This window comes from Schistocerca piceifrons, chromosome 1 (genome assembly GCF_021461385.2).
Source record: "Schistocerca piceifrons isolate TAMUIC-IGC-003096 chromosome 1, iqSchPice1.1, whole genome shotgun sequence".
Taxonomy (NCBI): domain Eukaryota; kingdom Metazoa; phylum Arthropoda; class Insecta; order Orthoptera; family Acrididae; genus Schistocerca; species Schistocerca piceifrons.
The window spans coordinates 165,598,803-165,611,453 of NC_060138.1; the positions used below are offsets into that span (position 1 = coordinate 165,598,803).

The 12,651-nt window shown below is 41.2% G+C and overlaps 1 protein-coding gene across 1 annotated transcript in view; it reads left to right on the top strand.

Moving 5' to 3' along the window:
* LOC124795878 overlaps nucleotides 1-12,651 on the top strand; it is a 363,347-nt gene that overhangs the window by 176,067 nt on the left and 174,629 nt on the right. The window contains 3 exon segments of the mRNA XM_047259992.1: nucleotides 10,553-10,647; nucleotides 10,727-10,905; nucleotides 12,042-12,153. Coding sequence (XP_047115948.1) covers nucleotides 10,553-10,647; nucleotides 10,727-10,905; nucleotides 12,042-12,153 — 386 coding nt within the window.

The window sequence follows — 12,651 nt, forward strand, 5'->3', positions numbered from 1 at the left end:
GTCCTGCAGCGGGGATGGTCATAGAAGGAGGAGCCATAGGGTAGGGAGATGGGTGCAGAAGGAGCATAGGGTTGGACTAGAATATTCTGGAGATTGAGAGGGCGGCGGAAAGCTATTCTAAGTGTGGTGGACAAAATTTCAGACAGAAATGAGCTCATTTCAGGGAATGATGTGTTAGGAAGTCATGGCCCTGTCGCAGTAGCTGATTAACACATTCCAGACCAGGATAATACTGAGTCACCAATGATGTGCTCTGAAGCCGGTTTTTGGAGGGATCAGGATTGGATGTGATGGCCCTGGAAATCTGCTTTTTAATTTGGCTGGTGGGGTAATTACATGCAGTGAAGGCTGAGGTGAGGATGGTGGTGCATTGCTGTAGGGTCTGCATCTGAAGACATACATTTGCCTCAGATGCCAAGGCTTTATGGGAGGGAATGTTTAACATGGAAAGTTGTTGTTTCGTAACTTAGTAATTTTATGTAATTTCCTTGGAGTTTTTAGTGTGTGTTCATTTCTCAGCGTGTCAAGATTTCGGAAGTGATTAAAATAAAAGAATAAAATAAATTTCCAAATCTTTTAATCAATTGTGGAATGTAGTTCTCAAAAATGGTGACTCGGACTTTGGCAGAAGATAAATCAGTTAAGAGTTAAACCAGTCGCCTAATAGGTTGGGCTCCTTGCTCACGGAACGTAAATCAGGAGTGGCTGAAGAATCTTCAGACTGTTCTACAACCAGGGTTAATGTCCGAGAAGTCACAGACATTTTGCCAACGAGCTGCATTGTGTCTTCAGTGACATGTAGAAAGTTTATTGTGCTGTCTTATATGCCGCAGCAACCAGATCGTTGGGTCTAACTTCTCAACCTGTCTTTTGGAGCCTACAGAATCATGGCCGATTATATACAATTTGTCATCACTGTGGGTGTGTTGGACTTGGAAACATTATTATTACTAATAGACGTGTTGCACATTAACACCCTCCCACCCAAACCCCCCCCCCCCTCCCCCCCCCCCCCACTACCACCACCACCCGAAAGAAATATGCACACATCAAAATCAATGTACTCTAATGAATTTGCAAACCGGAAGACATTCAGATATTCCCATTCTTCTAGTGCTGCTAAGAGAAACAATGAGAGACAAGATTCCTTCGATCCTTTGATAATACCTACGATTGCTGGTTACTGCATTTGAGATTTCTGACTGTAAACTTAGCCAAGTTTGGATGGGTCACTTACCTTTCGGAATCAGGAGTGGAGTGATTACTTGTGCCCCCTCTTCACTCAACTCGCAGTTACTGATCACAGACCAACTTTTATCATACACTGGCACTGTGACATGAGGCATTCCACAAAGTGCATAGCACAGTGTAGGGTCCAGATGCAGAAGTTGAGGATAAAGATCAACATGTCCCACTAGAAGAACAGGTGAGTGCACTATAATGCAATTTTAAAGCTCTCCAGTGGCAAATCTGTGAAATTCCAAACAATCCCACTGGCACACAACACGAAAGGTGATTCAGAACACGAGTTGATGGTAGCACACGGGGAAACGGTGCATGAACCATGCACACATTGGGAACCTGTCATGCAGATGTAATCAGGGATGTGCTTATCTAAACAGGTACAGCGACCAGACTTAGGCATGGCTGAATGCTCCAGTGGACAATAGTGCTCCATAAGCCATAATCATGTTGTACCTAGCATCCTAGTATCTTTCTCAAGGTAACTAGCAAGTGCTTTTGAATTCACAGTATCACCCCGTCATATTGACTTTACGTAAAAGGTACATCAGCCGCGTGTATTTAGTTGACAGGGGCTCAGATGTCAGCATCCTTCCAGCAACAACAATTAATCATTTTTCCATACAATCATTGCTAATGGCAGCAAATAAATCAAAGGGTCCTACATATGGCAATGAAGAGGTAACTGTGAGTCTTGATTTTTCACGAAAATTAAGACAGAGTCTCCTGATTGCTGATGTCACTGAACCCATTCTCAAAGCTGATTTCGTTTACTGTCATAATATCGCCATATCTATACGAAATGCTACATTGCAGATTCACAACGAAGTGGCACATGGACATTAAAGGATGCTGCGAAATGCTGCAGTGCCGATGAGTACCACAACACAAGTCTTGTGGAGACTCTTGTGCCCTGAATGCAATAGCGCACCGAATCACTATCTAACTCCGCACCTGCATGATCTTACAACCACAGCGGCAGGCTCTGAGGTGTTCAGTGTTATCGATTTTTGGAAGGCATATTGTGAGATTCTGGTAGCACCAGATGATGTGAAAAAGAGTGCGGTTATCACATGGTTTCAGCTTATCTGAATATGTGCAAATGCCATTTGGAATGGTAGAGCACTTGCCCGCGAAAGGCAAAGGTCCCGAGTTCGTGTCTCGGTCAGGCACACAGTTTTAATCTGCCAGGAAGTTTCATGTAGAAGAAGATAGCTATTTACCGTAAAGACGACAAATTAAGTTGCAGATAGGCACAGTTAAAAGACACTTACACATTAGCTTTTGGCCACAACCTTTGTCAGAAAAGGAAAGAGAAATGTGCACCATTCATTCACACAAGGAAGCGCATCTCATGCACATGTGACCGCCAACTCTGACGTTGCTGAGCTGCCCGAGTTTCGCGATCATGTGTGCATGAGGGGTGTGTGTGTGTGTGTGTGTGTGTGTGTGTGTGTTTCTTCTTCTTCTTCTTCTTCTTCTTCTTCTTCTTCTTCTGATGAAGTCTGTGGCTGAAAGTTTGTGTGTGTCTTTTAACTGTGCCTGTCTGTGACTTATCGTGTCATTTTTGTGGTAAGTAGAAATCTGTCTTTTCCTGCAATGTTACTTATTCTACAGTTTGAAAAAAAAAAGACTCCGTTATAAATAACAGTTTTTGACAATTACTGGCAGCAGCACATCTGGAAAGGAAACTCGTCATCCATCGTTCACGTATGTTTCATAACTTGTTAAGGCTTTTCTTGCATTGTCCCTTGGAAATGTGGATATTGAGAGAAGATTTTACATGTTGAAGCACACGTTAGGAGAAAACAAATTTGTGATGACAGGAAAATGTTCAAACAGTGGTTTGACTGTGAGGGACGTACTGAGAGATTTGACTCGCAGTTCATTAGGTGTGGACAACAAGCACATGCCAGTTATACTTCTTATAAGGAAGAATGTGAAAAGAAAACTCAAATTATAAGAAAAATAAAAAGAGGAATAAAACAAGAGGCATCTTGAAGAAGAGATTAAAATGTGCATCATTAGTTGTAAAAATGTGGTGTTATTTTGTTTGTGAATTCTGGTTACCAATATCAAATTACCACAGACTTGCATACATTAATAAACTCTTTGTAGCTCGTTCTTTGGGATTGTGGAAAGATTAGGGGTATGTGAGGTTATTGAGCAGTAAAAATGTTTTTCAGACTAGATTTGGAGGTAGTGCTTGTTTATGAAGGCATAAGTGAATCTTGCAGCATTGTGGGCAAAGGAATTCTCATCACTGCAGATGTACCATCAGTGTGTGGTTAGCCTACTATACGAGAGTGATTTTTTAGCAGTAGAAGGGATGATAGCTGTCAAAATGCCACTTTGGTTGACCAACACCTCCAACCAATTTCACATAGCCTGGCCTCTTGTATTAAAGATACGAGCCATTTCCTTCACAGACTCTCCAAAGTCCCCACCTAATTACCATCTGGATTCCTGCTTGTCACGGCTGATGCCACTTCTAATACTGAGCATTTTCTCTTCCAAAGTCCTTCCAGCTCTAAACCAAACATCACATTACATATACATCTAATAAATTACATCCTCACACATTACTACTACTTTGGTGGGTGCACACCCAAACAAATTTGTGGAGTGGCCATGGGCACTTCCATGGCACCCTCCTATGAAAATCTGTGTATGTGCTGTCTTCAAAGAACCTTTCTAATCTCCCAAAACCTCAAACACCTTGTCTGACACTGGTTTATTAAAGATTTCTCCACGATCTGCACACAGGCCAAGACAAACGCCCTCATTTGTCCAGAGCTTCAACGTCTTCTTTCCCATTCACATCACCTGGTTCTCCTCACCCCAATGAACTACTTTCCTTGACATTGACCACGACATGTTGGACAGTCCCATCCATACTTTCGTCAGTAACAGGTGCACTAACCATCAATTTCATGGAAGTGCACATGGCCACACCACGATTTTGTTTGTCTGCACTCCCATTAAAGCAGTAGTAATGTGTGAGGATCTAATTGGTTAGATGTATAAGATATATGATGATTGGTTTAGAATCGGGAAGCCTCTAGAAGAGAGAATGCTCGATATCAGAAGTGGATGCAGCAGCAGTGACAAATAGGGATCCACATGGTAATTAGGAGGGAATTTTTGAGCCTCTATGAAGGAAATGGCTTGTACCTTTAATATAAGAGGCCGGGCTACATGTAATTGGTTGGAGGTGTTGGTCAACCAATGTGGCCATTCTTTCATTGTGAGCACAGTAAGCAGCTGTAGTGGGGCATGCAAGATTGTTCTGTTTATGGATTTTGGGAAGTATGTAGAAGGTGGGTATGTGGAAGATCATTGGAGTGAGGAGGGTAACTGATTCAAGGAGAAATAATTCTGGGATAGGATGGATGCTTTCAATAGGGATGGGAGGCTATCTTTGACTTACAAATAGGATCACTGTGATAGGGATTGTGGGTGGAAGAATCAGACATTTGGCAAACACCTTCTGTCAGTTAGTCACTGTGATTCATCACTGCAGTGGTGGAGCTTTAGTCCACAGGGCGGATGATTAAATCTGGGCCTGTCTTGAGGTTGTGAATGACTGTTCGTTCTTCCATTGAGACGTTTCTGTTCTTGGGAAAGTATCTCGTGAAAGATGGTAAGACCACATTGGAGATAAGGAATTCCCGAAATGTAACTGTGGTGTGGTGTGGAGGGAGAGGGTCTCAGTAGGGTGGTAATATGAACTGGAAGAGAAAAGTTGTGTGTTGGTATTTGGTTGGCTTTAGTAGGAGGGATTGATAGTGAAGAAGTGTTTCCACTGTAGGGATCAAGAGAAGGTCTTGGACAAGTCAAATGTGGTAGAACTTGGATGTGGGACTGAAGGTGAGACCTTTGGATAGGACTGAAACTTCCGTACGGTTGAGATATATTTGGTGGGTAGGTTGACAACAATGTTTTGGGTTTATGTAGGTCCTCATTTTCATAGGATGATAGGAGTCTGGGGGGATATGGGTAATGCAAAAGGTCAAAAAGACATGGTCTAGGTGCTATGAGCAGTTGACAAAGGAGTTCATTGGAATGTGATTGGTGTTGATGGATAGTAATGCACCGATGTGAGAGTAGGATGTCAATAAATTTAATAATTTTTGGGTCTGGTGGAATGCTCTTGCAATGTTTCAATTTAGGAGATGTGTTGTAGGTAGTTGAGGTTGCACAGTATTATTGCACAGCAGAATAATTTTATTGAGCTTGTTTAATTTTTTTAAAGAAGGTTCTACCGGATGATCTCAGAACAGAGAAGGCTAGCTCTGGGCTGGTGTGCCAGCTGCAATCTCAACAAGGTGTACTGCCGACATAACAGACATCAGGAACAGAGGCGAGCATTACCACACAGCCTCCAAGTAAGGATTGCAGAAGTTCAAATGTTGCAGTGCTACGTAACAAGGCACTGTGATGTAACACTACATAACTTCACCACTGTAAAGTCAAATGTAGTCAAAAAGACCCAAGCTCAGCAACCCAGAATAATTATTGAATCACCACAGTGAGGCAAGGTGTGGTGAAGGGTCTGATAAATGAGGGCAAATGTGCTGATATACCAAGAACCACAGGTGTGGGCTCAGTCCTTTTAAATAACAAGACTTTCGGAGCTCAAAGACACATTCTCGTGCTACCATTCTGTTCATGTTGCAAGAACCAGAGAGAGTAGCAGTCTGTTTTGTTTCAGTGAAACCACAACAAGCAAATAGATGAGCTGCCTGCTTGCTCACTTAAACAGAAAATTGCAACCAGCCTGAGGCATACCACAGTCATGGTCTGTCATTGCTGTCCAGTGGGTCATTGCAAATGAGAATACTGGCATGTGACCACCCCTTCTCCACTATGGGTCATCATGGATGGTCTGCAAGATGGTCATCATGGATGGTCTGCAAGATGCGATCTCCAAACTGACCGTGAATTGCACGTTGGTGCATCTCCTTCCCAACTCCTGAGTCACCTGGCCAACTCATGAGCACCTGCTGTAGTCTTGGTTGATCCATGGATGACAGGGGCCTTGTCTTCACAGCAATCAGCAACTTGGACCACAGTCTGCCATCTCCACCTAGGGGTGTGATTGGCTTTCTTGAAGAGTGCTGAGCTGGGAGCTGCACTGTATCACAGAACATTTGGCGGGCAATGCTTTCTCGTACTTGTGATGCCATCAGCACAGCAAGTGACTGTAGTACTGATCCACGGAGCAACGTCATGCCTTGCTGATAGCACATCAGCAATTCTTCATGGCACATGCACTTACATCCAACCACTGACTGCTGCTCTGAAGATATTTCTAAGTCTGTTAACTCAACAGGAGAAACAGATGTTATTGCAGATACCACTGTGTTACTGATGCCTCCAGATGTAAATTGGACCACTCACCCACAGTCCGTTCTTTGCCTCCTGTTCACAATGCAACCCCGCTCCCCAGGTCACAACAGTATCTTGAAGAGGGAGCAAATGCGATTTGGCAATGCGCACACCGTGTAGATTGGCTTCTGTAGTATACGGTAATTGAGGGACAGTGTGTGACAGACTCTAAAGTTTGAATGTCATTGTGAAAACAAGGATTATGTCCAGAGACAGGAATTTTCATGCATAGAAAGAAGCTCTGCTCTTCTCAACCAACACCTCGGACAAGTTGCCCATAGCCTAGCCTCTCTTATTAAAAATATAAATGACTGCCATTACCATACTCCATTACCACCTTAATCCCTACTTATCACTGTTGGTGCTGCCTCCTTATACACTAGCATCCACGGTGTTAATGGCCTTGCTGCTATCGCTCCCCTAATGTTCTTCAGAGTCCAGACCAACTACCTCATGGCTTATACATCTAACCAGTTACCATGTCCTGTCACATTAATGTGATCACCTGTCAAAAACTTGAATAACCACCTTCATCAATGAGGTTCTGGAAGGTATTGACAGGAATGTGGAGCCATGATGACTCTAGTACTGTTGCCAGCTGCACTAGGTTTCTCCGTTTAGGGTCCACCGTGTTTACAACCCAAACGAGATGGTCCTACATATTCTCAATTGGGTTTATATCTGGGGAGTTTAGTGGCCAGGAGAACATGGCAAACTTATCCTGGTGCTCTTCAAACCACACAGGTCAACTGTGAACTGCGTGAATAATTGCACTGTCCTGCCAGTATATGCCATTATCCCGAGGAAAAGTGGGGGTGGACATGGTCCCCAAGGACAGATTCATACTTCTGTTGATCTATTGTGCCTTCCAGAATCATGAGATCACTCGGGGGAATGCCATGAAAACATTGCCCCAGACAATAACTCTCCCTTCTCCTCCCTGCACTTTTCCGATGATTGTTGCTAGGTGGTTGCTTTCAGAAGTTTCACACCGTACGTGCCAACAGCCATCTGTCAGATGGAGCATAAACCATGATTAAGCTGAAAAAGCCACCTTTTGACACTCAGTGATCCAATCACAGGATCAAAATGCAAAATCCAGCCTTCGTTGTCGATGAACAGCTGTCAGCATAGGTACATGATCCTGGTGCCTGCTGTGAAGCCTAATATGCAGCAACATTCGTGGAATGGTTGTTGAGTAGACACTGTTGGTAACCCCTTAGTTTATCTGGACTGTCAGTTGCCCAGCAGTTGCATGTCTATTCACCTGTAGGTATCTCTGCAACCTTTGTTCACCCCTGTCATGTATGGTCCGTCGTGGACCACATTTGCCTCAGTCCCAATTTTGGATAGCGCTACTTTGCTGTGTGCGTGTATGCTTCGGCCATGGTGGCGTGGGAACAGTTTACAAAGTAAGCTGTTTCGAAAATGTTTCCACCCTAGCTGTAAAGCCAGTGATCATGCCATTTTCCGCATTATGACAAAGACTGCACTTTTTTGCATCCCCTGAAGCACTTTATATACCTTCCACTGTAGTACTGCCCCGTGCCGTCTGTGAATGGTTACTGCTCAGTGACACTGAACATAGACTGACATCAAATTAATGTGACTGGACCATGACAGGCCTAACATTCAAGTACTACTTCTTTGCTAGGAAGATATACAAATGAATCTGTTGCCCACTCATGGGCACCGGTTTGACATCCTCCAATGCCAATCAGTTATTGGTCCATGTAGAATAAATCTTTCATGTATCCCAAAACCACAAACCCCTTGTCTGGTTCAAGTTCATTAACATCACCATCACGATCTGGATCCAGGGCTAAGACATCCTGTCTTCGTTCCTACAGTCTCATCTCTCCTATCCAGTTCAGCTGGTCCTACTTGGCACAGCATGGTACCTTTGTGGATGTTAACCTCTACCTCACTAATGGTTCTATCCATACTTATATTCATATCAAGCCCACTAACCATCAACAGCACTTGCATTTTGACAACTGTCATCCCTTCCAAACCAAAAAATAATTTCTATATAGTGTGATCACCCTTGGATGTTGCATGTGCAATGACAAGGAATGCCTTGGCCACTATGCGGAAGCTCTCAGTAAGCCTCATACATAGGTGTTATCTCCCAAACTTAGTTCACAAATGTTTTCCCCATTCCACATCCCCCACACATTCCAAATAGTCCCCCTCGCCCCACCTCATCCCAATGCCAATGTGGAGTGGAACACCTGAATCACATCCTTCACCAGGCCTTTGACTATCATCGTGTCAGGAAATGACATATACTCTACCCGCAATCCTTCCCATTCCTCCTAAACTGGTATTCTGCTACCCACATGACATGCACAATATTATGGTCCATCACTATGCCACTTGCGCTCTTTACCCCTTGCCATATGGGTTATATCCCTGTGGAAGACCTTGTCCAAGACCTGTTAGATTCACCCACCCAGCACATCTTATTCCAGTCCCACCACAGGCTTATCATGTTGTATTAGAAGCAGTGCCGCCTGTGAATGCAGCGGTGTCATACAGCAGTTATCCTTGCAACACATCCTCTGTTTACATAATCTTACAGACATAACTCTCCACTAACCATCTGCACCCACACTCTATTCCCGAGACAACCATTTTATCTGTTCTTTCACACCTTCCAAATCCATTCCCCCAATGATGATTGCAGATGCCTTAACTCACAGGTTCCAAAGTGAAATTTACCCTGTTCTTGCTCACCTGATGTTGTACCAATGTGTTGGGTCACTGCCAAATCTACCAGCAACATTTGCACTATAAGGATACCGATAAACTGTGGTTCTTTAAAGAATCTAACTGCCACATGTAAAACAGCTTTAGACATCTGATTGCTTTACAAATTAGTTACAGTGTTAAATGTTTGACTTTAAACATGTCAGCAGGAAAAAATTTAGCAAAGGTTTGAAATTATGCTTGAAGTTTGTTGGAAGTCACTAAGTGCTCTACTTATAAAACACTGAATGAATATAATGAGGGTAATTTGTGCTCCATTTTAAGCAAAAGCTAGTTTTCTGTCTATCTCAATGATATAATTTTCCAGGTACATTCAGTGATACATGTAGATACCATCTGCAAAGTGTCTTATGAATAGATTTAGTAGTAAAGGAGTAATAAAACACAATTTCGTGTCTTAGTGCTGAAGTTTTAATGCATAAACATCAAATATTTTTTAAATGATAACCTGTTTTCCTTTTGATGCGTTTTGCTACCAGTCATGATTTTCTTTTATTCATAGTTTATGCGACACATTTTGGGAAATGGTTCCCATTTTCAGTTGCATTTTCTCTGTGTACTATGCCATTTTTACATACTGTTTTTGATATGCCCGAGGTTTTGCTTTGTTTTTTTAACTTTACTGTTGTGCGCTTTCTTAAAACCATTTATAATGGACAAAATTGCAGGTTTTTCTTCAATTGCATTATGGGGGATGTCAGTGAGAAAAAGGATTGAAACTATGTGTAAAGTTTGTTTGAAGTTGCTTAGTGCTCTCATTCTCAAATACTGGATGACTGAAGTCCATACATTTGTGTGCTATCGGTTATGCTGGCTCAAGACAAACAAACAGTTACTGGCTGTAAAGCTTGTCTTTTTGTGTTAAACCTTTATCATAAGAGTATATTTCTTAATGAGTAGACTGTGACACCATTTTAAATTTTTTAATTCAATCAGTAATTACACGAAATATTGAAGATAAAATTTTTGTTGCCCATGGAAGCCAGTTGATCACTTTCAATATACAAGTCTAGTGACCTCTTTGCGACTGTTTGAGAGAAACTGAATGGTAGGAAGATTGCCTCAAGTCACCAACTTGTCTTTATATTTGCTGCTTCCCTTAAAAATAGAAGCTTAACTGAATATTACCATTGTTCTTTTTTTCCAGCGGTAAATGGAAACTTGCTCAAGTACCGTGCCCTTTACGAGTTCGTTGCTCGCAACAGTGATGAACTGTCATTCCAACCAGGAGATATAATTATGGTAACTATATGTTTAAGTGATGGTTTGTGCAGTGTCATATTCCTTACCATAAACAAATAAAAATGTAATTATTTAATAGGTTGCTGCCAACCAAAATGCTGAACCTGGATGGTTAGCAGGAGAACTAAGGGGCCAAACTGGCTGGTTTCCTGAATCCTACGTGGAATTTATAGACAGTCCTGTAACAGTCCTGGAGGATTCATCTGCTTTTCCTCCTGATGTTATCATAGCAGAGTCTCAAGCTAAACGACAACTTGAGTAAGATTATTTTTCTGTTCTGTGACGTACTATCAGTGTAATGTGAAATATTATAAAACAATTGTTTATTTGAGGGCTATAAAGCCCAGACAGAGGTCTGTATGCGGCAATGTTTGTGTTTCAATGGTTCATATGCTTACTTTGCAGGGATTTATTCAGATCTGTTATTCTGCTCTGTGGAATGCAGTAGTGTTGCTGTCCATTGCACATGCAACTTATTTTCTCATATTTTGAGTTACATGAAGCTGAGTATGTTTACCAAGGGTCAAACATGATACATCAATGATTTTTAAGGGGTTAATGATTCTATAGACAGACAAATGGGTGCCTCTGAGATTACTACTGAAATAAGTCAAATAGCTGAACCCATCTGGGCAGAATGGTAATTTGCTTATTTCATGATCTCATCTGTTGCAGAGAATACTATCTTGGATTTATATTGGACATGTAGTGTCCCTATTTCCAAATTCTTTCCATACAGGACAAATGTGAAGATTAACTTGTTCCCCTAGTACCCCCAGTGGAGACAATATGAAACAATGATGGTCAGACTGCGAGATCTTTTTACTTAAAAGTTCACTTTGTTTTCAGCATAATTTGCTTTTATGTTAATGCCCTTCATCCAGCACTTTTTCCAGTGTATAGATAACCTGCACAAAGAATTAAGTTATCCCCACTTTTTTCTCATATATCATATCGCACCCAGCTACTTCAGTCATAGAAACAAATTAGTACACACAATAATTCAAAATCTTTTTCAAAGTGGTCCACTCATTTTTGACAAATAGTTATGGCATTTGAATTTGATTGAACTTTGTCAAATGTGGAACACACACACACACACACACACACACACACACACAGAGACAGACAGACAGACAGACAGACAGAGAGAGAAGATTTTTCAACATATTTCACAGTATGCATTTATCATCACCGTTCTTTACTCAGAATGTTGAAACTAAATTTTAAGGCTAAAGGGCTAGTTGATCTTATTTGTGCCACATTAATGGATCTGATTTATCTAGAATCATATTTTTGGTCAGATTCATAATCTCATGCTTTTTCACACTTAATTCAGTTGCTTCTTAGTGATTATGTAATTATTTGTAATATACTGTTAATCTCTTTTTTAGGGGAATTGCAGAAGTTCCAGAAAATGTCAGTGATAATGGTTCTGTTGTGGAAGTTTCTGGTGATGTTGGTCCACAGGTGCTTGATGAAATGGCTAGTCCTGTACTTGGACAGGTAATGTAATTTTTACCTAATAAATTTTTGCGTGTAGTGCATTAAGAGCTGTTAGTTAACCTCATAATTGGATTATTTAAGCTCTGAGTTTCCTAGTGATATTTTAATGTCGCCAGAATCCACTCAGTATTATTGTAAGATTTCAACAACAGTTGCATTGTTTTTAAGATTTTTATTTGTATAAATGGTTAAAATTCTTCTGGTTTAAGGTGTAGAATCATATTTTGGTCACATTAACAGAATTTGATAGTTCATTACATGTGAATATTTTCAGATGATGCATTTTTAAATTCAGTCTAAAATACAGATCTCCCATTCATCTCAATAGTTTATTAGGTCATTGCAAGGAAAACCATATTACCCTGTTTGGAGTAATAAATAATGCACTTTGATATGTAAACACATCTTTCCCAGGATTCATAACTGCCTTACTTTCATTCACACAAATATTATTTTCCTCATAGAACATCCTTTAACAGTGAAAACATAATTACTCAG